Raw genomic sequence first — 23,839 nt, 5'->3', positions numbered from 1 at the left:
GACCCCAGCAAGGAGGCTTGGAGTATTTGGGTATCTTAGTCTGGGTTTCATCTTAGATGCCTCGAGTTTGCTAAGTAATTGTAGCAAAACAACTGAAGAGAGTGAGAGATTGAGCTGAAGAATAGGGTGGGAGATCACTGCCAGGCGAGGCCAGACTCCCCCCAGCCTCGCCCTCCCTGAGGGCTCATTGGTCTCCCTCCAGCAGAGACGGCCTCTGGCCCAGCGCCTGCAGCACCCTTGCTCACTTACCCAGCTCCTGCCTCCCAGCTTCCCTCTGTGCCACACTATCCACAAAACACTTCCTGCAGGGGAGCGGGGGTGGCCCAGTGCAGCCTGTCTCCCCTCCTTCAGCGTGAGCAGACCCCGGGATCCCACCACCCCACAGCCGCCCTGCCCCGCAGAGAAAGCTGGAAGCCTCATCTCACCTGCCTGCCTCTCCGCTGCCATCACCTGATGAGGGGCAGGGTCAGTGTCCACAGACTGTAAATGCCCTGCAGGTGATGCTGGGGAAGAGGCATTCGGGAAGTTTCCCCAAATACCAGCCCCTGCACCTGTCTGCAATCATGGGCTCTCCTTGCACTTTGGATTTTAACTGTCTTCAGTCAGTCAGTTCAGTCGCTCAGTCATGTCCGACTCTTTGCAACCTCATGGACTGCAGCATGCCAGGCCTCCCTGTCCATCACCAGCTCCCAGAGTCCACCCAAACCCATGTCCATCGAGTCGGTGATGCCATCCAACCATCTCATCCTCTGTCGTCCCCTTCTCCTCCTGCCCTCAATCTTTCCCAGCATCAGGGTCCTTTCAGATGAGTCAGCTCTTTGCATCAGGTGGCCAAAGTATTGGAGTTTCAGCTTCAGCATCAGTCCTTCCAAAGACTATTCAGGACTGATTTCCTTTCAGATTGACTGGACTCTCACGTGTCTCTCTTTAGCCACCTCGGGGCTCCTGTCTGAGGTGGAGGGTGGTTTTACGTTTTGTTTCTTGGCCGCGCTGGGTCTTCGTTGCAGCACACAGTATCTTCACTGTGGCATGTGGGATCTAGATCCCCGACCAGGGATCGAACCTGAGCCCTCTGCTTGATCTGAGTCTGGAGTTTCTTTTTATATAAACTTTTTATTTTGCTTTAGGGTAGAGCCGATTAACAATGCTGTGATAGCTTCAGGTGAACAGCAAAGGGACTCAGTCACACATGTCCACGTATCCATTCTTCCCCAAAGGGAATGTGGAGTACTAACCACTGAACCATTGGGGAAGTCCCAGGCTTGGATTTTTTTTTTTTTTTTTGGATTTTTTAATTGAGTGATAATTAACATACTGTATTAGTTTCAGGTGTATACCACAGTGATTCGGTATTTTTATACATTATGAAATGATCACCCCAGTAAGGCCACTTACCGTCCATCCTCATATACAATATTATTGACTATATTCTATATGCTGTGCTTCTCCTTCCCGTGACTTTTTGTTTATAGTCAGAAATGTGTGTCCCCTAAGCCCCTTCGCTTACTTCATCTAGCTTCCTCCCCTCTGGCAGCCACCAGTTCTCTGCATCTCTGAGTCTGTTTCTGTTTTGTTTGTTTGGGTTTTTAGATCCCACATTTAAGTGAAATCATAGTTTTTGGCCTTCTCTGTCTGACTTCTTTTAATCACATAATATCTATTGGGTCCATCCATGCTGCTCAGATGGCAGAATTTCACCCTTTTATGGTTGAGTAGTAGCCCTTGCGGAGAAGGCGATGGCACCCCACTCCAGTACTCTTGCCTGGAAAATCCCAAGGATGGAGGAGCTGGTGGGCTGCAGTCCATGGGGTCACGAAGAGTCGGACACGACTGAGTGACTTCACTTTCACGTTTCACTTTCACGCATTGGAGAAGGAAATGGCAACCCACTCCAGTGTTCTTGCCTGGAGAATCCCAGGGACGGCAGAGCCTGGAGGGCTGCCGTCTATGGGGTCGCACAGAGTCGGACACGACTGAAGCGACTTAGCAGCAGCAGCAGCAGTATCCCTTGTGTATGCATACCCCCTCTTCTTCATCCATAACCAGTCAGTGGACACTTAATTTGCTTCCGTGTCTTCACTGTGGTAAAGAAGGTAGCTGTGCCCATCGATACCCGTATCTTTTCAAATCAGTGTTTCTCTTTTCTTTCAATAACTACTCAGAAGTGGAGTTGCTGAATGTATGGTAATTCTATTTTTAATTTGGCTCAATGGTAAAGTACCTGCCTGATAATGCAGGAGATTTAGGTTTGATCCCTGGGTGGGGAAGATCCATTTGAGAAGGAAACAGCAACTCACTCCAGTGTTCTTGAGTGGAAAAATCCCATGAACAGAGAAAGCTGGCATGCTACAGTCCATGGGATGGCAAAGAGCTGGATACAACTGAGCAATTGGGCACACACGAGTGACCCCTGTTCTCCACATCCTTTCTGACCCTTGTTGTTTCTTGACTTTTTTTTTTTTTACAATTTTTAATTAATTAATTTTTGACTGCTCCGGGTCTTTGTTGCCGTGTATAGGTTTTCTCTGGTTGCGGCACGCAGGGGCTGTTCTCTGGCTGCGGTGCACAGACTTACTGCCATGGCTGCTCTTGTTGCAGAGCACAGGCGAAGAGCTCTCAGTCATTGCAGTGCTTCAACTCAGCAGTTGTGGCACACGGGCTTCGTTGCCCTGTGGTATGTGGAATCTTCCAGCACCAGAGACTGAACCCATGTCCCCTGCATTGGCAGAAGGATTCTTAACCACTAGGCCACCAGGGAAGTCCCTGGCCTGTTTCGTAGTGGCCGTTCTGACAGGTGGATGAACTGACTGCCTTGTGATCTGCCCCACCGCAGACTGTCCTCCCCCACCTTCTTCCCTTCAGCTTCAGGGCCCTCCCCAGGCTTTACGCTCCCGTGGGCACCACATCCTTGGCTGCGTCTTTCTGCAGTAAGCCGGCGGCATTCTCTTGTTCCTTTCCTTTAGAGCACACATTGCAGCTTGTAATATTCATTACTTTGTGTGTGTGTGTGTCTTTCTGTCTCTCCTTCAACCCCTTCACCTCTTCCATGACCCCATACACATGTTAAATTTTTAAATGCCAGAAAATAGGCACCACCTCAGCCTTATTCCCCAGTATATACAGTACCTGGTACATTTCAGTTTCCCAGTAAATATTTCTGCCTGAATAAATAACGACATCAGTGAATACGTTGGTCTTAGCTCCTCTGCCTGAGGGCAGAATCTAAATGTGTGTGTGCATGTGCACACGTGTGTGTGGGGCGGGGGGGGGGGCGTGTGGGGGGGGGCTGAATTTTAAGCAGATGGGCAAGCTTCCAGAGGCAGAAATGGGGTCTGGTTCATGTTTGTATCTCCCCAGCATCTAGTGGAGTTCTCAGCACAGAATAGATACACAGCAGAAACTGAGGATCAAAGGGACATTAACCCAACATGCCGTGGCGACCAGAGACCATGTGGGGCCCTCCCTAGTGTTCTGTGCCGTGAGGATCCCTTGGGGCCAGTCAGGGGGATAAAGTCACTTGGCCTTAAATTATGGTACTACCCATTTCAACTTGTCCTAAAAGCTAAGCCCCATTTGGTCATTGACAAACCGGCATGTGCATGCTGCTTGCTCAGTTGTCTCCAGCTATTTGTGACCCCGTGGACCATAGCCCACCAGGCTCTTCTGTCCATGGGGTTCTCCAGGCAAGAATACTGGAGTGGGTTGCCATGCCCTCCCTGCAGGGGATCTTCCTGACCCAGGGATTGATCCTGTGTCCCCTGCATCTCCAGCATTGCAGGTGGATTCTTTACCCACTGAGCTACCTGGGAAGCATTGACAAACTCACCTGTACCTGTTTTACCCTATTTTGTCCCATTCATTCATTTTGTGATGGGTCTACTGGAAGCCTGGCAGCGTGCTAGCACCTCATTACTCAACATGTGGTCTGTAGACCAGGAGTTCCGCCATCTCCCAGGAGCCTATCAGAAACGCAGACTCTCCAACCTGATGGCAGACTTACCCAATCAGAATCTGCCTTTTAGGAAGATGCCAGGTGATTTACGTGTACACTGCAGGTTGAGAAGTCCTGGTCTAGAAAAAGATAGACACAATGTTTGCCTTCATGGAGCCCAAGGCAGGCAGAGCATCAGTGAACAGCAACAGCTGGAGGTATTAATGAGAGAAGAAAAAACTCTGAGAGCTTTATATCAAGGGAAACTCACCCAGGAGATCGGTTCAGTCAGTTCAATTCAGTCGCTCAGTCGCTCTGCGACCCCATGAATCACAACACGCCAGGCCTCCCTGTCCATCACCAACTCCCAGACTCACGTCCATCAAGTCAGTGATGCCATCCAGCCATCCCATCCTCTGTCGTCCCCTTCTCCTCCTGCCCCCAATCCCTCCCAGCATCAGAGTCTTTTCCAATGAGTCAACTCCTTACATGAGGTGGCCAAAGTACTAGAGTTTCAGCTTTAGCATCAGTCCTTCCTAAGAACACCCAGGACTGATCTCCTGCAGAATGGACTGGTTGGATCTCCTTGCAGTCCAAGGGACTCTCAAGAGTCTTCTCCAATGCCACAGTTCAAAAGCATCAAATCTTCGGTGCTCTGCTTTCTTTATAGTCCAACTCTCACATCCATACATGACTACTGGAAAAACCATAGCCTTGACTAGACGAACCTTTGTTGGCAAAGTAATGTCTCTGCTTTTGAAAGTGCTATCTAGATTGGTCATAACTTCCCTTCCAAGGAGTAAGCGTCTTTTAATTTCATGGCTGCAATCACCATCTGCAATGATTTTGGAGCCCCCAAAAATAAAGTCTGAGACTGTTTCCACTGTTTCCCCATCTATTTCCCATGAAGTGATGGGACCAGATGCCATGATCTTAGTTTTCTGAATGTTGAGCTTTAAGCCAACTTTTTCACCCTCTTATTTCACTTTCATCAAGAGGCTCTTTAGTTCCTCTTCACTTTCTGCCATAAGTGTGGTGTCATCTGCATATCTGAGGTTATTGATATTTCTCCTGGCAATCTTGATTCCAGCTTGTGCTTCTTCCAGCCCAGCGTTTCTCATGATGTACTCTGCATAGAAGTTAAATAAGCAGGGTGATCATATACAGCCTTGATGTACTCCTTTTCCTATTTGTAACCAGTCTGTTGTTCCATGTCCAGTTCTAACTGTTGCTTCCTGACCTGCATACAAATATCTCAAGAGGCAGGTCAGGTGGTCTGGTATTCCCATCTCTTTCAGAATTTTCCACAGTTTATTGTGATCCACACAGTCAAAGGCTTTGGCTAGTCAATAAAGCAGAAATAGATTTTTTTCTGGAACTCTCTTGATTTTTCCATGATCCAGCAGATGTTGGCAATTTGATCTCTGGTTCCTCTGCCTTTTCTAAAACCAGCTTGATCATCTGGAAGTTCACAGTTCACGTATTGCTGAAGCCTGGCTTGGAGAATTTTGAGCATTACTTTACTAGCATGTGAGATGAGTGCAATTGTGTGGTAGTTTGACATTCTTTGGCATTGCCTTTCTTTGGGATTGGAATGAAAACTGACCTTTTCCAGTCCTGTGGCATCTGCTGAGTTTTCCAAATTTGCTGGTATATTGAGTGCAGCACTTTAACAGCATCATCTTTTAGGATTTGAAATAGCTCAACTGGAATTCCATCACCTCCACTAGCTTTGTTTATAGTGATGCTTTCTAAGGCCCAGTTGACTTCACATTCCAGGATGTCTGGCTCTAGGTCAGTGATCACACCATCGTGATTATCTGGGTCATGAAGATCTTTTTTGTACAGTTCTTCTGTGTATTCTTGCCACCTCTTCTTAATATCTTCTGCTTCTGTTGGGTCCATACCATTTCTGTCCTTTATCGAGCCCATGTTTGCATGAAATGTTCCCTTGGTATCTCTAATTTTCTTGAAGAGATCTCTAGTCTTTCCCATTCTGTTGTTTTCCTCTATTTCTTTGCATTGATCGCTGAGGAAGGCTTTCTTATCTCTTCTTGCTATTCTTTGGAACTCTGCATTCAGATGCTTATATCTTTCCTTTTCTCCTTTGCTTTTCACTTCTCTTCTTTTCACAGCTATTTGTAAGGCCTCCCCACAGCTATTTGTAAAGCCATTTTGCTTTTTTGCATTTCTTTTCCATGGGGATGATCTTGATCCCTGTCTCCTGTACAGTGTCACAAAACTCAGTCCATAGTTCATCAGGCACTCTATCTATCAGATCTAGGCCCTTAAATCAATTTCTCACTTCCACTGTATAATCATAAGGGATTTGATTTAGGTCATACCTGAATTGTCTAGTGATTTTCCCTACTTTCTTCAATTTAAATCTGAATTTGGCAATAAGGAGTTCATGATCTGAGCCACAGTCAGCTCCCGGTCTTGTTTTTGTTGACTGTATAGAGCTTCTCCATATTTGGCTGCAAAGAGATCAGAGCAGGCATTAAAAACCACCTGAAAAGTTTTGCTATTTTGTCCTTAAAGCAGCAGGAATCTCAAGGAAAAGGGTTTACAGCAAGGGTGGGAATGAATGAATTGGCCCACGTCCCCTCTCAAGGGTAGTGTGAGGGTACGTGGGCCCTTTGTGATTCATCCTCAAACAAGACTGCCTTCTCTGTCTTCAGCCACACTCTTGTGTCTGATGAGCAGGGTGGGACAGGACCCCAAAGTCCAGGCAGGTCTAGGCTCAGCCTCTGTCTGTCCAAGAGGAGTCTCCTGTTGATGCACCCTCATTCTGAACCCTGGCCCTTCCTGTGTGGTCATCCTGCTGCGGACCATGCCCAGGGTTTCAGGTAAATGCCTGTTCCCTCAGTTTTGAGATGCACATCAGAGATGCTCAACATGGAATTAGGGTTCTGAAAGTGAATCCTGACTCAGCTCTCCACACCCTCCAGTAGCTAAGTAGAGGCCAGAGGGAACTGTGGTAAAGACTGGAGTCGGAGAGGCCTGGGTTAAAGTCCTGGCTCAGCCATTGCTCACGTTGTGACCTCTCTGAACTTCTGTCAGAATCTGTAAATCCCTGCCACGTAAGGGTATTGTGAGGGCCAGGTACAATGTGCGTGCTTTATTCAACAAATGATTTCTTGAACACCTACTGTGTGCCGCTCTGTATACTGTCTGGGGCCTCCAGTCCAGTCCCGTTCAGTTGCTCAGTCGTGTCCGACTCTTTGCAACCCCATGAACCGCAGCATACCAGGCCTCCCTGTCCATCACCGACTCCCGGAGTCCACTCAAACTCACGTCCATTGAGTCAGTGATGCCATCCAACCATCTCATCCTCTGTTATCCCCTTCTTCCTGCTCTCAATCTTTCCCAGCATCAGGGTCTTTTCCAATGAGTCAACTCTTCGCATCAGGTGGCCAAAGTACTGGAGTTTCAGCTTTAGCATCAGTCCTTCCAATGAATATTCAGGACTGATCTCCTTTAGAATGGACTGGCTGGATCTCCTTGCAGTCCAAGTGACTCTCAAGAGTCTTCTCCAACACCACAGTTCAAAAGCATCAATTCTTCAGCACTCAGCTTTCTTCACAGTCCAACTCTCACATCCACACATGACAACTGGAAAAACCATAGCTTTATCTAGACAGACCTTTGTTGACAAAGTAATGTCTCTGCTTTTTAATATGCTGTCTAGATTGGTCATAACTTTTCTTCCAAGGAGTAAGCATCTTTTAATTTCATGGCTGCAGTCACCATCTGCAGTGATTTTGGAGCCCCAAAAAATAAAGTCAGCCACTGTTTCCACTGTTTCCCCATCTATTTCCCATGAAGTGATGGGACCAGATCCCATGATCTCAGTTTTCTGAATGTTGAGCTTTAAGCCAACTTTTTCACTCTCCTCTTTCACTTTCATCAAGAGGCTCTTTAGTTATTCTTCTCTTTCTGCCATAGGGGTGGTGTCATCTGCATATCTGAGATTACTGATATTGCTCCTGGAAATCTTGATTCCAGCTTGTGCTCCTTCCAGCCCAGCATTTCTCATGAAGTACTCTGCATATAAGTTAAATAAGCAGGATGACAATATACAGCCTTGATGTACTCCTTTTCCTATTTGGAACCAGTCTGTTGTTCCATGTCCAGTTCTAACTGTTGCTTACTGACCTGCATACAGATTTCTCAAGAGGCAGGTCAGGTGATCTGGTATTCCCATCTCTTTAAGAGTTTTCCAGAGTTTGTTGTGGTCCACACAATCAAATGCTTTGGCATAGTCAATAAAGCAGAAGTAGATGTTTTTCTGGAACTCTGTTGCTTTTTCGATGATCCAGCGGATGTTGGCAATTTGATCTCTGGTTCCTCTGCCTTTTCTAAATCCAGCTTAAAGTTCACGGTTTACGTATTGCTGAAGCCTGGCTTGGAGAATTTTGAGCATTACTTTGCTAGCGTGTGAGATCCTTGCAATTGTGTGGTAGTTTGAACATTGTTTGGCATTGCCTTTCTTTGGGATTGGAATGAAAACTGACCTTTTCCAGTCCTGTGGCATCTGTTGAATTTTCCAAATTTGCTGGTATATTGAGTGCAGCACTTTCACAGCATCATCTTTCAGGATTTGAAGTAGCTCAACTGGAATTCCATCACGTCCACTAGCTTTGTTCATAGTGATGCTTCCTAAGGCCCACTTGACTTCGCATTCCAAAATGTCTGGCTCTAGGTTGATGATCACCATTGTGATTATCTGGGTCGTGAAGCTCTTTTTTGTACAGTTCTTCTGTGTATTCTTGCCACCTCTTCTTAATTTCTTCTGCTTCTGTTAGATCCATACCATTTCTGTCCTTTATTGTGTCCTTCTTTGCATGAAATGTTCCCTTGTTATCTCTAATTTTCTTGAAGAGATCTAGACAAGAGCCCTGCCATCATGGAGGTTAGCAGCCCAGTGGAAAAGCATCCTTAGTTGAACAATCATGCAAATAAATATTAGATGACAAATGTAGTCTGTGCTTTGAAGTGGGTGGGAAATAACTATGAGAGAGCAAAACAGAGACCCAGTCCAGCCTGGGAAATCACAGCAGGCATCTCTTTGCCCAGCATGACTCTGCACCTCTCTTTCAGGTACCTGGAAGGAAACCACTTAACAGCCGTGCCCAAGGAGCTATCCAGCTTCCGACATCTGACACTCATGTAAGGAGCCCCGCATCAGTGGGACATCAGTGGGATGTTTAGTTTTCTCTCCTAGGGGAGCTTAAGAAACGGGTGTGGAGGAAGGGGAGGATGGCACTGCAGCCGTTGGGGCATTCCTGCCCTTCTACCCCTGGTTGGAGCAGCAGGAGACAGCTAGGAAGAACAGGCCAACCAGATAGGCTGGGCCTCACCCAGTGAGGACTGCGCACAGAAGCACCCAGAGCCCAGCCTCGGTAGCCACCTGCATCACCTCCCTCCTTGCCTTCGGAGCCTCTGACCTTCCAGGCTCCCAATTAAATTCCTGAGATCCCTTAGTCTTCAGTTTCTTGCAAGCAGTGGCTGCACTCAGGATGGCCAAAAGCATAAATTTGCCTTTTCTTCTTCCTACTTATTTAGTTACTCAGTGAATGTTCTAAGGTGTTTGTTGTATAGTCGCTAAATCATGTCTATCTCTTTTGTGACTTCATGGACTGTAGCCCTTCAGGCTCCTCTGTCCATGGGATTTTCCAGGCAAGAATACTGGAATGGGTTGCCATTTCCTTCTCCAGGGCATCTTCTCGACCCAGGGAGATAGTTCAAATTGAGACTCCTTCAGGTGGGAGTTGCCACTGTCTCCACGTCTGCCAAAACCCAGGAAAACCCCTGAGTGAGGAGCAGGGCTGCTAGGCATGAGTGAGGCTCGGGAAGCTGGCTGGTCCATGAGCTTTGTCTCTCAACAGCCTCACTGCCTTGCCAGGAGGGCAAGCGGGATCCTTGGGCAAGTGGTAGTTGAAAGATGCCCCATGTGCTAAGGGGGCAGGGAGCCCTGGAGCAATGGCCCTGGACCTCAGCAGATTATAGGAATCATCACAACACTTTAGGTTTTGTTTTAAATACTGATGCTCAAGCCCACCCTGGACTAATTAAATCAGAATATCTGGCCATGAAACTCAGGTCTCGGAGGACATAAAACTCCCCAGGTGATGCTAATGTACAGCTGATGCTGAAAACCGCTGCTCTGGATATGTATCCCTGGTGAGAAGCTGGAGCTTGTAGTTGGCAGAGGATCACACTCCCACCAACTTCATTCCCTCTAAGAAAGAATGTGATAAGATGGGGAAAAATGAATGCTGGGAGAGAGGGAAGGTGGAGGGACTGTGAAAGCAAGAATTGATCAAGGGGAATAAAAAGCTCTAGAACAAGAAGAAATTGTTATCTTGTGTGTTATGTTTTGCTGGTAGAATAAATCTGATGAGTAGACAGCTGTATAAATGGATGAATGAATAAATGGCAGTTGCTTGAATGACTGATTGAATAAATCTTCAATTAAAAATGAACATTTGTACTAATGAGTGGATAGGTGAATAGATGGATGGGTGGATAGATGGATGGATGGGCAGAGAAGTGGACAGGTAGATGGACAGACGAATGGGCTGATGGATGGACGGGCTGATGGACAGATGGGAGGATGCATAGATGAGTGGATGGATGGGTTGGGCAGATGGATGGATAGGCAGACAGAAGGTTGGACTGATGGACAGCTCAGTGAATGAGCAGATGGGTGGACAGACAGATGGGCAGATGCGTGGATGAATGGGCAGATGGACACATGGATGGATGAGCTAATGGACAGATGGACTGATGGACATATAGGAAGATGGAGGAATGGATGGATGGCTGGATACATGGATGGATTGGAAGATAGGTGGATAGGCAGATGGACAGGTAGATGGATGGATGGGTGGATAAACATGGGATGAGGTGGGAAGATGGGTGGATGGAGAGATGGGTGAGTGGGTGAATGAATGAATAGATGGATGCTTGGAAGGCACATGTGCATGAGTGGAAGTGTGAAGACCCCCTTCACACGCAACTAACAGTACAATGTGACCCTTCTGTTTTCTTTTCCTAGTGACCTGAGCAACAACAGCATCGGCATGCTGACCAACTACACCTTCAGCAACATGTCTCACCTCTCTACCCTGTGAGTACAGAGACCTACTGTGTTTAACATGGGCTTGGCACAAAGTGTGTTCTTCCCGTGTCCCTCAGGCTTATGTGCTCTGCTCCAGTGACCCTCAGGACGGTGGCTGACCCAGCACAGGGCAGACCTTCATCATCAGAAGGGAAGTAACACAGGTCATAACTGTGGGCAGGTAGAAAGGGGTTGGCCCCTAATTGCTTCTGAAGTTCATATCTGCAATACCTTCTGTGATTTGTGAATTTTCCCTACTCAATTATATTTTGCTCAGACCCATTTGGACTTCCCTCATGGCTCAGACAGTAAAGCGTCTGCCTACAATGTGGGAGACCTGGGTTCAATCCCTGGGTCGGGAAGATCTCCTAGAGAAGGAAATGGCAACCCACTCCAGTATTCTTGCCTGGAAAATCCCATGGACGGAGGAGCCTGGTAGGCCACAGTCCACGGGGTCGCAAAGAGTCAGACACGATTAAGCAACTTCACTTTCAGACCCATTTATTGCCCATTAGCTCTGTGCACTGTGAGCACTCACCATTTGACAATAGAGGGAGATGACAGCAAAGTTGGCCAGGGAGCCAGCCTGCTAAGGAGCCTCTGAGGAAATGGGGAGATGAAACCATGAGCTTCCTGGAGTGGCAGGGGATGTTTCTCTTCCCTTATCCTCAGGGTGCTTTCTGCCAGTTTATTACATTGGAGAAGGTAAAGAAACTGTTTGCTTTGGCTGGTGCACAGTGTGGACTCATGCATGCGCCAATAGCTGAGACTAGGAGGGACCAACAGAGCCTGTGTGTCCTTTTCCACAGGATCCTGAGCTACAACCGGCTGCGGTGCATCCCCGTCCACTCCTTCAACGGGCTGCGGTCCCTCCGAGTGCTGTGAGTACCCCAGTGAGCCGCCTTTGACTTACACTTCGCTGGTAACGGCAGACGGGACTGAGCACTCCTATTCCCTGCTTGCCTTTACTCAAAGCCCACATCCCTCCCCACCCAACACTCAAAATTTGTTCCATGGGGCAGAGAGAGCTCATGCTTAGGAGTCAGTCGTTCCTGGTTCCAGCTCACGTCCTCTTGAGCAACCTGGCGCACATCACTAACCCCTCTTGAGTTCCTACTTCTTTATGTGCAAAACGGGATCCGTAGCACCTCCCTTGCAAGGATTAGGATCTGTAGTTACATGTGGTTATACTCCGCATCCCAGCAGAGCCCAGTAGGCAGCACTCGGCCTCTCTTCTGATGGTCATTATTTCACAGTCGGTCCCCTTGGCTTCAGAAGGGCCATGTTAACAATGCAAACCTCCGCAAGGAAACTGAGCTCCTGCCTCAGTGAGCCCAAGTTGGGAGCCAGAGGCCAGGGCCCGTGCACACACAGCTGTCTGTTTGGAATGGAGTCGACTCACAGAGTTCTTCAAAGTTTTAATCAGTTGTTAATATTGAAATATCATGAAGTTTTTTCCTATCAATTCTGACTTCTATATACGCTCTTGGAAAATGGAGAGACCTGGCCCTCCCAGCTTCCCCTCTGTGTTCTTGCAGGGCTGAGCAGTCTCGCTCCTTTGAACTGAGCTTTGCAGTCAGCAGCCTCCACACCAACGCCCCGCCTCCCCCCACTTAGCTCCGTAGCCTGGCCGGGCTATGCACGGGTAGGGGACAGCCAGCTGAGGCAGGTGACCTCTGAGCAAAGGCAAGATGGCCATAGGGTCCCTTGGTTTCCAGGCATGGCTCTGCCCCTCCCCAGATGTGTGTCTTCTCATCCATGAAATCAGGTAATGAGGGCAATTGCCTCACAGTCTTATGAGGATTAAATGAGATACTGTGTGTAAAGCACTCAGCACAGCTCCGTCCATGAGAAACACTTTATATGCATTTGTTACGGCTGTTTTCACATCAACACTTGCAACAGCAGGAGTGGCACCTCACTGCCACCTGATTTTTGTGCTTTGCCGTGTTGCACCTGTTTTCTTGGCAAGGGAGGATCCTTTGAATGATGTTCCTGTGAGAAGAGAGATGCCAAACACTCTGCTCCCAAACCTATCAACTTCTTACCCTTTTGGACTATTACAACTATAATAGTCAGAGCCATATTTTACAGGACTTTTTGTGGTCATTGCCTCATGGAATCTTCTGCAAACAATGTTGTGAGAGTGAGGGAATTATACCCATTTTAAAGACAGGAAAACTGAGGCCCTGATTGGTAACATCACTGGACCAAAATTCAGCAATCAGGAGGTTGCAGAATCAAGCCTTCTGACTCAGAGCCCCAGGATCCTTCCCAGGACCCAGTAATGGTCAGCAGACAGCACCCAACAAGTGGGTCCGTTCATGAGCCTCCAAGCTGATGTGATTTATTGAGGCCCACAAAACACCCGTGTCAGCGACAAGTCCCACCACATGTCATCTGTGCTGTTATTAAAGATCAATTCTCTAGGGGCAAAAAAGTACCCGCGCTGACAGTGTGCAATCTGTTATTGTCACTTATTTATTATCCAGCTTCTCAAGGGAGCTGGAGAATACAAACATCAGCAAAACCATTTCCCTGTTTCAACTTGAATACAATTGGGCTTGTCTCACTGGCCGGGGCTACGGCTGGACCTGCTCCCCCACCACCCCTCAATCCCAGCTTATTGACCCCCCACCACCACCAGTCTTCTAGTTCTGGGCATAGATGGGCTGCCAGGGGTGGAACCCACCATCTCAGTGGGGTCTGTGTACATGTGTTCATAATTAGAGCCATTCTGGTTGGGGCAGCTTAACGTGTCCATCTGTCTGTCAACCAGGGTGGTGGGGTGCACAGCACCCCCTGCCCAGGATTTCCTGCTTCCTCAGCACCTCGTTGGTGTCATCCCAGGACCAGAGCTGTCGTTAGTTCACCAGGAGTCCACAGACACGTCCAGCACACTTATGCTTGCCTCTTGAATTCAGAACGCGTAGGCTTTTCGCAGCATCATTTTAGAATGATGGGCTCTCGTACAGAAACGGGGATCTTAGAGGCTCTCATCCAAACTGCCTACCTCAGTGGGGAGCAACCGTCTGCATAAGGGCCAAAGCAGGAAAAATTAAATGTTTATGGGCTACATTTCTTTTACAATATTTGTATCCTTTCTTGCAGTAATTGGGCACCTAGGAATTTTTTACGAAAAAATAATCCAAAAAGAGAGAAAGGTTCTCTGCCTTAAGATCTTAGTTGCACTGTTATTTTTAACCTAAATTTTAAATATTACTCAGAAGGGCCATAGTGGGAATATATAAGGAAAGCATGGTGCAACCAGTCGATGAAGTACAATTATTAAAAGAGGTAAAGAGGAAAACTAGAGAGCAGAGTGGGAGCCTGTTTACTGTACAGTATTATGTGAAAAAATAAACCTAATTTGTGTATATGTTACAATTATAACTGATAAATGTTGATAACCACACAGGACCATACCGGAGCATGGGTGAATGAAGAGAACCATCGAAGGCTAACTTGGTAACATCGAGTCATTTCCGGGCTCTAGGGGGCACAGGCTCCAGTAGCTGCATCACATGGGCTCAGCAGTTGCAGCTCACAGACTCTAGAGTGAGGGCTCAGAAGTTGTGGTGCACAGGCTTAGTTGCTCCAAGGCACGTGGAATCTTCCCAGACTGGGTGTCAAATCTGTGTCCCCTGCCTTGGCAGATGGATTCTTATCTATTGTGCCACCAGGGAAGTCCCAGATAGGGTTTTTAAAATAAGTAATTGTAATATCAGTAGCTGCTTGTGGACATTTGTATATTCCTTTTTCATATCTAAAGGATTTCATTAATTTGATTAAAATTTCAGAAATGATCCGAGACCCAGGGATACTGGCAGTTTGGGATGAAGAAGGAGGATGAGCAGCAAGGTCTAGCTATAGAAAAAGGCCAAAAAGTGTTCTGGAAAGCAGAAAGAAAGACCTGACATTTATGAGAGAGGGGAGAGAGAGAGGCGAGGTGAGAGACGGAGTTTGTGTGTGTGTTGGCAGGTGGATATGAATATATTTCAGATAGTATGTTGGTCAAGGAGCTTTGGAGTACAAAATATTGTGTGAAAATATGCTTTTCCTACCTGACTCCTAATCTAAAAATAGCTGAAAGAGAACTTCCCCCCAGACATTCTAGACCTTGGGGATCCGCCTGTTCCCTGATCTTTGCCCCACGCCGAGCCACATGCGTGCGTGTGGTCCCAGCTGTCATCCCCAGTCGCAGGAGGGCCACCTGGATTCAGCGCCGGGAGGACTGTGTCAGTGTGGGCTTGTGAGGGAGCGAGCGGGCTATTGTCATTCATCATCCTCTGTATTTTTAGCTCCTGTCCCTGAAGTAGGTCCCTGTGCTTGCTGCGCATGCACCCAGGGCTGTTCTTCCCTGTCAGGTCACTGTATGGACCCTCCGTGCAACATCTCTGGGAAGGGCCCCATTTGCCCTCTACTTGATTACCCTCGGAGACCAAGAACTCACTCCCTTCCCAGACAACCATATTCCTAGTTTTTGGCCGTGTGACATGTGGGATCTTAGTTCCCTTTGCCCCCTGCAGTAGAAGTGTGCAGTCTTAACGACTAGACCACCAGGGAAGTCCCCGGCTGGTGACCAGATATTAAATATCAGACAGTCCTGGAGAGCCAAAAGGGGACTCCTTGTGACCTTCAAACCATGGTCCTAGTTTGGCCCTTTTTGGTGCCAAAAAAAAAAAAAAATAAGTTTAATTATGAGTTTTAGAAATCAGGAGTGAGTCTCAGAAATTATCCTGTCCAAACCGTTCATTTATAAGACAAGGAGACAGATTCAGAAAGGTTGGATGCCTTGCTCAAGTTCATTCATTTATTCATTCTTTCCTGAATGCCCTCTGTGAGTTAATGCTATGCTAAACACTGGGAGGAAGGGGGTGGAAATAGTGAAGGGAGCAGTTTATGCTTTCAGAGAACACATAGTCTAAAGGGGAAGCAGAGCAACTGCAGTGCTGGGTGATGCCTGTAAAAGAGCCACAGGAGTACGAGAGAGGCACGCAGCCAGTGCTGGTCACCAGCGAGACTTTCTGATTTAAAAACAGTTCTCACTGCTGACATTTACTTAACCCTGACTATGCACTGCACACTGGGCTAGATGCTTCTATTACATCATCATATTCACTCTTCCCATCAACTCTAGGAAGAATGTTCCACTGTTATCCACATTTTCCAGATGAGGAAACACAGGCTTGGCGAGATTGAGTAGCTTTTCCAAAGTGACAGAACCAGGAGAGTCAAGTTGGGATTTGAACCCAAGACTGTTTGCTGTCTGAATCACTGCTGTTAACTTCTGTCCTGAAGGCTGAGTCTGAAATGTCAGAAGGAGTCACCTAAATCGGGATGGAGTAAAGAACATTCTAGGCAGGAGAAATATAAATTCTCTGGACAAGCCTGGAAGTCAGGAAGGGCATGTGTGTGAGGAGTGTATACAGGAAGCTCCATGCACAGCTGGAGTGTGGCTTCTGGGGATGGGGGCAGGGGTGGAGACTGCTGACTAGTTATAAGGTGGGAGCAGGACCAAGGCTGGAACCCGTGTCTCCTGGCTTCTAGCCTAGTGCTCTGTCCACCACCTTCCATCCTGCTCCATTGTAGGTTACCATCTATTTATTTATTTGGCTACACGGGGTCTTAGTTGTGGTGTGTGGAATCTTTGGTCACAGCATGTGGGATCTAGTTCCCTGACCAGGGATCAAGCCCGGGCCCCCTACATTGGGAGCACGGCGTCTTAGCCACTGGACCACCAGGAAGTCCTGGTTATCATCGATTTTTATTGCCTCGCAATTCAGACTGTTCTTGAAGACTGGGGGCGGGGGAGGGTATGTGGCCTCTTTAAAAATAGATTTCTTTTTTTCCTACCCAGAGAGGGCTGGGATAAGAATTAAAGAGTGGGGTGGCATGAAAGATATGGGCAGAGAGGTAAGGCACCTGGGGCGGCTCTGCCAGAAGTCACCGTGTCTGCTGGAACCCCATGTGGGGCCCCTTGGGAACAATAGGCTGCAAGGCTTCAGGCTTCCACCCTGGGTGAGTAATGCCTTGAGAAGAATGGCCCCAGTGTGTCCCGGAACAGGGAACGGAGGAGTTGGGAGAGTGTTTGCAGTAATCCTGGCTGACGCAAAGGAGGGCTCGCCGCGTGCCGGCCCTGCATCAGCTGAACCATCCGTAAATCCTAGCTTAGGAAGCAGTGTATGAGATCCCTTCCCAAATGAAGGCAAAGACAACCAGTTCAAACTACCTTAGACAGAAATAGAGACTGTATCAATGCAGGGAACTGAAAAATGCAATAGTAGGTATTAGGTTCTCGGGCTGGATGCCAGTACCCCGGGGGTACTGTCAGAAATGCGCCTCTCTCTGCCTCACAGACTGAAACTGCCTCTGTCCTCATAATTCCAAGGAAAACCCCAGAAATGTCTCTCATTGACTTGCTTAGGTCACATGCTCAACCTCAGAGCAATCACCATGACTCCGATTGGGCAGACCTGGCCCATAGCTCTGCCCACAAGGCCAAACCGCTTGGACTCAGAGGTGGGGAGGGGTGAGTCCCCATGGAAGAGGGAGGAGCTGTCAACAGAAAAGAGGTGCTTGATGTCAATCAACCCATACCCCAAAAAAGTATCTACTACAAATTGTTTAGTCGCTAAGTCATGTCCAGCTCTTTTGCAACGCTGTAGGCTGTAGCCCTCCAGGCTCCTCTGTCCATGAGGTTCTCCAGGCAAGAATACTGGAGTGGGTTGCCATTTCCTCCTCCAGGGGATCTTCCCAACCCAGGGATCAAACCTGTGTCTCCTGTGTTGCAGGCAGATTCTTTATCACTGAGCCACCAGGGAAGTAGATATTAAGAACTCCTCCATTTTAGAGATGAGAAAACGGAGGCACAGAAAGAATACATCAGTTGTCTAAGTTACACAGGCGTTGATTATCAGAATGAGGATTTGAACCCATGTTTTCTGGCTCTAAACAGCCCCCAGGTCACCTGGGAGTTGCCTAGTTTGCTCAAAAGAGAATTCACCCACCCCATCCCACGTTTAGGACAAGGGCAGTTCATGTCACCTATTGTACAAGCCGTGAGCATCACCTACTTATTCAGATCCAGGTTCAGGCAACCGAGAACTGACAGGGCATGGTTACGCCCTCCTGCTGCTCTCATGATGTTCTCACGTGCATCCTGGAGTTCCCTAGGCTGCTTGAACACCACCTGAGAGTCAGGTGGAAAAAGGGAGTACCAGGCACTTGAAGATGAGTCATGCAGTTCAGAGCTGCTTGCCGCATCACCCTCTCCCTGCCCTCCCCACCTCCGTGAGGTATAAGGGAAAAGAAGAGAGAAAAGTGCTCCCCAGGAGGGTGCATTGGTCCCTCTCCCCTGGCATCCTTTAAGAGGGTGACTGGACATGCGAGAGTCCTTCTTTGGGGCCAAACCAGAAGCCAGAACCTGCAGCGTGGGCAGATTTCTTTAGCATCATCCCAGTAAATTACAGCCCCATTGCATGGCCGTTTATAGAGATCTCAGCGGCTCAGCTCATAATAAATGGGAGTGTGACTTGCAGGAGTCACAGGACCAAAACTGCCTTTGGGTCATTTGGTGTTTTTAAATTAGAGCTTTGTGCCTCTCCAGGGGCCCAAGCCGCATTCGGAAATGATTAACAACGGGGTTGGGTGCATTTGCTTGCAAACAGCAAGCAGCCATGAAGTCATCCAAGTTAATAGCAGTCGGGAGCCACTCTGATTCATAAGTGACCACATGGATTAGAGACTAAATGATACTGATAAATGTGTGAGGCAGTGCTTCAGCCCCTTCTTATCCGGGAAGGTGAGAAGCTAGCACGAACACTGGTTAGAGGACTGGGCACTTTCATCCTGTTCTCCTGGCTGCCCAAGCATCGAGGACCGCTACTCAGGGAGACCAGGGGTGGAGGGGAAGGGGCTTATGGTAATGAGGAGAGCAACCCGGGACAACCACGTGTGGTCCGGAGGACCAGGGCAGCAGCATCACCTGGGAGCGTGTTAGAAACGCAGAATCCACGGAATCAGAATTTCTGGGAATGGGGTTCAGAAACATGCATGTGTATTAGCCCCAGTGCTCAGTCAGCTCAAGATGCTTTACTTGTTATTAAGTGTAATTAAGCTCACATCTATATTCCAGCTGAAGACCCAGGGCAGGCTAACATCAGCTAACAGGAAAACAAAAGAGCAGGTTCTTAAGTTATTATCCTGTTTACACTTCCACGGTCAATGTTAATCACCCCTTCATTAAACTAGGGCTCCCTTCGCAGCCCAGGGGATGGTGCCCAGCAGTCACTAAGGAAACCTTGGAGTTTCTGTGAATATCCTCCACCTTGCGTTTCCCAGGCCAGACCCTAAGTGAGTCATCAGCATGGGGATTTTTTTCTTTGCAGTGGATGACACATCCCTCCATGGGGAGACAGCCCATGAATTGGGGATTCACGCGTGTTGTTACTTGAGCAGCAAAACCATGTTCCTTCAGCTTTTTCACAGACCTGTTCTCCACGAATTTATTAAAAGCTCAGTGTGTGTCCCCACCCTGCAAGTGAGAATAGCTCCCAGTTACTGCACCACAGAGTGGACAGAGGTATGTTTAACGCCAAGCAGGTTGCCTGGCCCCTCAGACACACTGTCAGATGATGCACGTAAGAGTGAGACCCACGTATGTGTGTGGTTGATGCCAAACCCTTTCCCATAAAGATGAATGTCCAGCTCCAGGGAATCTGTCCAGGGGCCGAGTGCCCCCTTCCCTCTGTCTCCTCAGCTGGGGTTGACAGCAGTTCTCAGTTCAGTTCAGTCGCTCAGTGCTGTCTGACTCTTTGTGACCCCATGGATGCAGCACGCCAGGCGTCCCTGTCCATCACCAACTCTTGGAGCTTGCTCAAACTCAAGTCCATCATGTCGGTGATGCCATCCAACCATCACATCCTCTGTCGTCCCCTTCTCCTCCTGCCGTCAATCTTTCCCAGCATCAGGGTCTTTTCCAATGAGTCAGTTCTATGCATCAGGTAGCCAAAGATTTGGAGTTTCAACTTCAGCAGCAGTCTTTCCAATGTATATTCAGGACTAATTTCCTTTGGGATTGACTGGTTTGATCTCCTTGCAGTCCAAGGGACTCTTAAGAGTCTTATCCAACACCACAGTTCAGTTCTTCAGTGCTCAGCTTTCTTTAAGTCCAACTCTCACATCCATATATGACTAATGGAAAAACCATAGCTTTGACTAGATGGACCTTTGTTGAAAAAGTAATGTCTCTGCTTTTTAATATGCCGTCTAGGTTGATCCTAGTTTTCTTCCAAGGAGCAAGCGTCTTTTAATTTCATGGCTGCAGTTACCATCAGCAGTGATTTTGGAGCCCCCCAAAATAAAGTCTGTCACTGTTTCCACTGTTTCCCCATCAATTTGCCATGAAATGATGGGACCAGATGCCATGATTTTGTTTTTTGAATGCTGAGTTTTAAGCCAAATTTTTCACTCTCCTCTTTCACTTTCATCAAGAGGCTCCTTAGTTCTTCTTTGCATTCTGCCATAAGGGTGGTGTCATCTGCGTATCTGAGGTTATTGATATTTCTCCGGGCAATCTTGATTCCAGCTTGTGCTTCTTCCAGCCCAGCATTTCTCATGATGTACTCTGCATATAAGTTAAATAAGTTAAATATACAGCCCTTCCTTCTGTCTCCTGAGCTGGGGTTGATAGCATTTCTCAATCCCCCTTAAATCTCTCTAGGTAAATATGAAGGGAACCAGTTTCGTGATCTGTACCAGACATTGTTCAAGACCTTTTATGAATATTAATAATGGTTAACCATTTAGTACTTAGAAAATGCCAGGCTCCACGTGGACTCATGCACCCACAGCTACCTGCTATGCCAAATCTCCTTACTTTCTTTCATTCCCATTTTACAGTAGGAAACCATGGCACAGAGAGCGTGAGTAACTGTGCCCACTGTCATACAGCTGGTAGGTGGCAGAATCAGAGTTTGAATACAAGCAGCTCAGCTCCAGAACGTCCCATCTCAACCACAGTTCTTCCCATTATCTCTGAAACTCCAGTGTCTTCTTTAAATCACTCTCTCTCTCTCCATTTTTCAGGTGTAAAAATGGAGGCCCCGAAAAGGAAAATAACTCACCCAGTGTTCCACAGCTGAAAGGGACTGATTTCTGATTCCATCCCACGTCTAATCCATCTTGGTCTTTCCCAAACCCTCTACCCACTGCATTCCTGCTTCTGAGCTGGGTGCGGAAGCATGCATGCTCATGACTTAAAGGAGATGCCCCCTCCCGCTGCCGGTGGCAGGGCTCTGTGTGCTCAGAGGCGTGACTAGCCAGCCTGGGACACCAGGAGAGGGTAGTGAGTTCAAAGCTCCTGCTGCAGGCTGACCTTCTGACCTGTGCTTCTGCTTCAGCACCCTCCATGGCAACGACATCTCCAGTGTTCCCGAAGGCTCCTTCAATGACCTGACGTCTCTTTCCCATCTGTAAGTAGCCCTGTTTCTCCCCCTCATGCATCACTCAAAACAGAAAAGACTGTAATGCCAGGGGTGATAGGGTCACTGTTACCACCGCAGCGTGATTCTTCCCGTATGTATGGAGCATGTTTTATTTACAGAAACATACCCACGCTGAGTACCTTGTGTGTTCCCAGCTTCAGATGCCTTCATGGGCATCAGCATCAATTATGTAAACAATATAAATGTTTAATAAGAGTGCACATAAAACTCTTACTATGTGCTCAACACTTTAAATGAATTATCTCATGTATTTCTTATAGCAAATAAGGCATTTTTATCCCATTATGAGACATGGTGAAACTGAAGTTAAGAAAGCTGAAGACTTGCTCCAGGGGTTGCACAGCTAGTAGGTGGCAAAGACCTGGTTCAATCCAGGTTTGCCTTGATGCCAAAACACAGATGCTCTCCGAACCCAGTATCAGGTAGCGCCTCCCATTTCACACAGGGGATACTGAGGCCCCTGAATATTAGGTATTGCATATCTCTCCCAGTGCACATGTTTGAGTTTGTATATCGACTCTCTGTATATTTAATTATTTTCATATTGTGCATATATACTACAATACTGATATATCATACATGCATATTATAAAATATTCAAAAACTAGAAAATTAAAAGTGAAAGTCACTCAGTCGTGTCTGACTCTTTGCAACCCCATGGACTATATAGTCCGTGGAATTCTCCAGGCCCAAATACTGGAGTGGGTAGCCTTTCCCTTCTCCACGGGAACTTCCCAACCCAGGGCTCAAATCCAGGTCTCCCACATTACAGGCGGATTCTTTACCAGTTGAGCCACAAGGGAAGCCCAAGAATACTGGAGTGGGTAGCCTGTCCCTTCTCCAGCAGATCTTCCCAACCCAGGAATCAAACCAGGGTCTCTGCATTGCAGGCGGATTCTTTACCAACTGAGCTATCAGGGAAGCCCAGAAAAGGCTATGATTAAAACTCAGTGGAAGTTTTCGTGTTTTCTTCCCAGACAGCAGTTTGGAGGTATCTGCACTGGAGGTGTCTTTCTTTGGAGGCATCCCTCCCCTGCATTTTAAAGCTGAGTGCTTTAGGGGAGGAAAAATTTCCTTATACCCTCTTTGGTTCTGTGGCCAGCCTGACATAAGACACATTAACAGGAGAAAAGCATACAAATCATTTAATATTTTTATGTGTACATGGGAGTCTTCAAAAGGAAATTGAAAATCCAAAGATACCATTGAGCCCCAAAGTTGATAGACGTTATCTGTTTTTGATTTTTTTCTTGTCCATGCTGTGCAGTTTGTCGGATTTTTAGTTTTATAGTTGCCCAGCTGGGGATTGACCCTGGGCCCACAGCAGTGAGAATGCAGAGCCCTAACCAGTGGATCACCAGGGAATTCCTGTATATGTTTTTACAGAAAGAATGATACAGTGTGGGGCTAAGGGCTTCCCTGGTGGCTCAGTGGTAAAGAATCCACCTGCCAGTGCAGGAGATGCAAGAGATGGGGATTCGCTCCCTGGGTTGGGAAGATCCCCTGGAGGAGGGCCTGGGAACCCACCCAGTATTCTTGCCTGGAAATTCCTATGGACAGAGGAGCCTGATGGGCTATAGTCCAAGGCGTCGCAAAGAGTCAGACACAGCTAAGTTACCATGCACCCACGTGACAAGACAGAGGGGCCTGGGTGAGAGGCGGTAAGTCATGGACAGTGACTAGGAAATATTTTAGTAGGTTTATTTGTACAGATCCATTCTGGTGTCAACTCCCAGTCTCTGGTGATAAGAATGTTCTTTTCTTTCTAGTGCAGGGAGGGTACCTTTCTCATAGGAAATATGACCTGCTTTTAGGCAGAAACAGCATCTCATGTTTCTTAAGTGCCTTCAATTCAAAACAGTCACTAGCCAATGCAGCATATTCGAAGCTGGCATCCTCTGAGCCCCTTTTGGTGGTCTGAAGCTGATTCCTAGGTTGCTGGGTATCAAAACCTTCTCTCTGAGTACATCCTCTAGTGCACTTTTTAGTGGGGCAAGAGAGTCAGGTAGTCATTGGCAGAAGGCCCAGGAAGCCTCCCAGAGGGGCTGGAATTGGGGATGAGTTGAGGATGGGATCTCACCAGGGTAGGTGAGACCACGCCTCAGAGAGGGGAGGAGCTTCTGTGGGGTTGGAACATCTTCGGGGATTGGAGACAGAGTCTGGAGTCATTGACCTCACCCCAGTGGGAATAATGTCTTTGCTGGTCCTCCTTGGACACCCCCAATCTAGGCAAAGTCTAAATAGTCTACTTTTTCAAGGGATTTTGGAGTCTAT

The 23,839-nt window shown here is 47.6% G+C and overlaps 1 protein-coding gene across 4 annotated transcripts in view; it reads left to right on the top strand.

The window, feature by feature from the left end:
• SLIT3 (slit guidance ligand 3) overlaps positions 1-23,839 on the top strand; it is a 758,707-nt gene that overhangs the window by 681,929 nt on the left and 52,939 nt on the right. For all 4 annotated transcript variants that reach the window (XM_059878791.1, XM_024981391.2, XM_059878790.1 and 1 more), the window contains 4 exons: positions 9,035-9,103; positions 10,995-11,066; positions 11,867-11,938; positions 21,461-21,532. In XM_059878791.1, coding sequence (XP_059734774.1) covers positions 9,035-9,103; positions 10,995-11,066; positions 11,867-11,938; positions 21,461-21,532 — 285 coding nt within the window. The remainder of the gene's footprint in view (positions 1-9,034; positions 9,104-10,994; positions 11,067-11,866; positions 11,939-21,460; positions 21,533-23,839) is intronic.

This window comes from Bos taurus, chromosome 20, assembly GCF_002263795.3.
Source record: "Bos taurus isolate L1 Dominette 01449 registration number 42190680 breed Hereford chromosome 20, ARS-UCD2.0, whole genome shotgun sequence".
In the NCBI taxonomy this organism is placed as follows: domain Eukaryota; kingdom Metazoa; phylum Chordata; class Mammalia; order Artiodactyla; family Bovidae; genus Bos; species Bos taurus.
The sequence above is the reverse complement of the archived record's forward strand: the minus strand, read 5'-3'. Positions and strand labels throughout refer to the sequence as shown.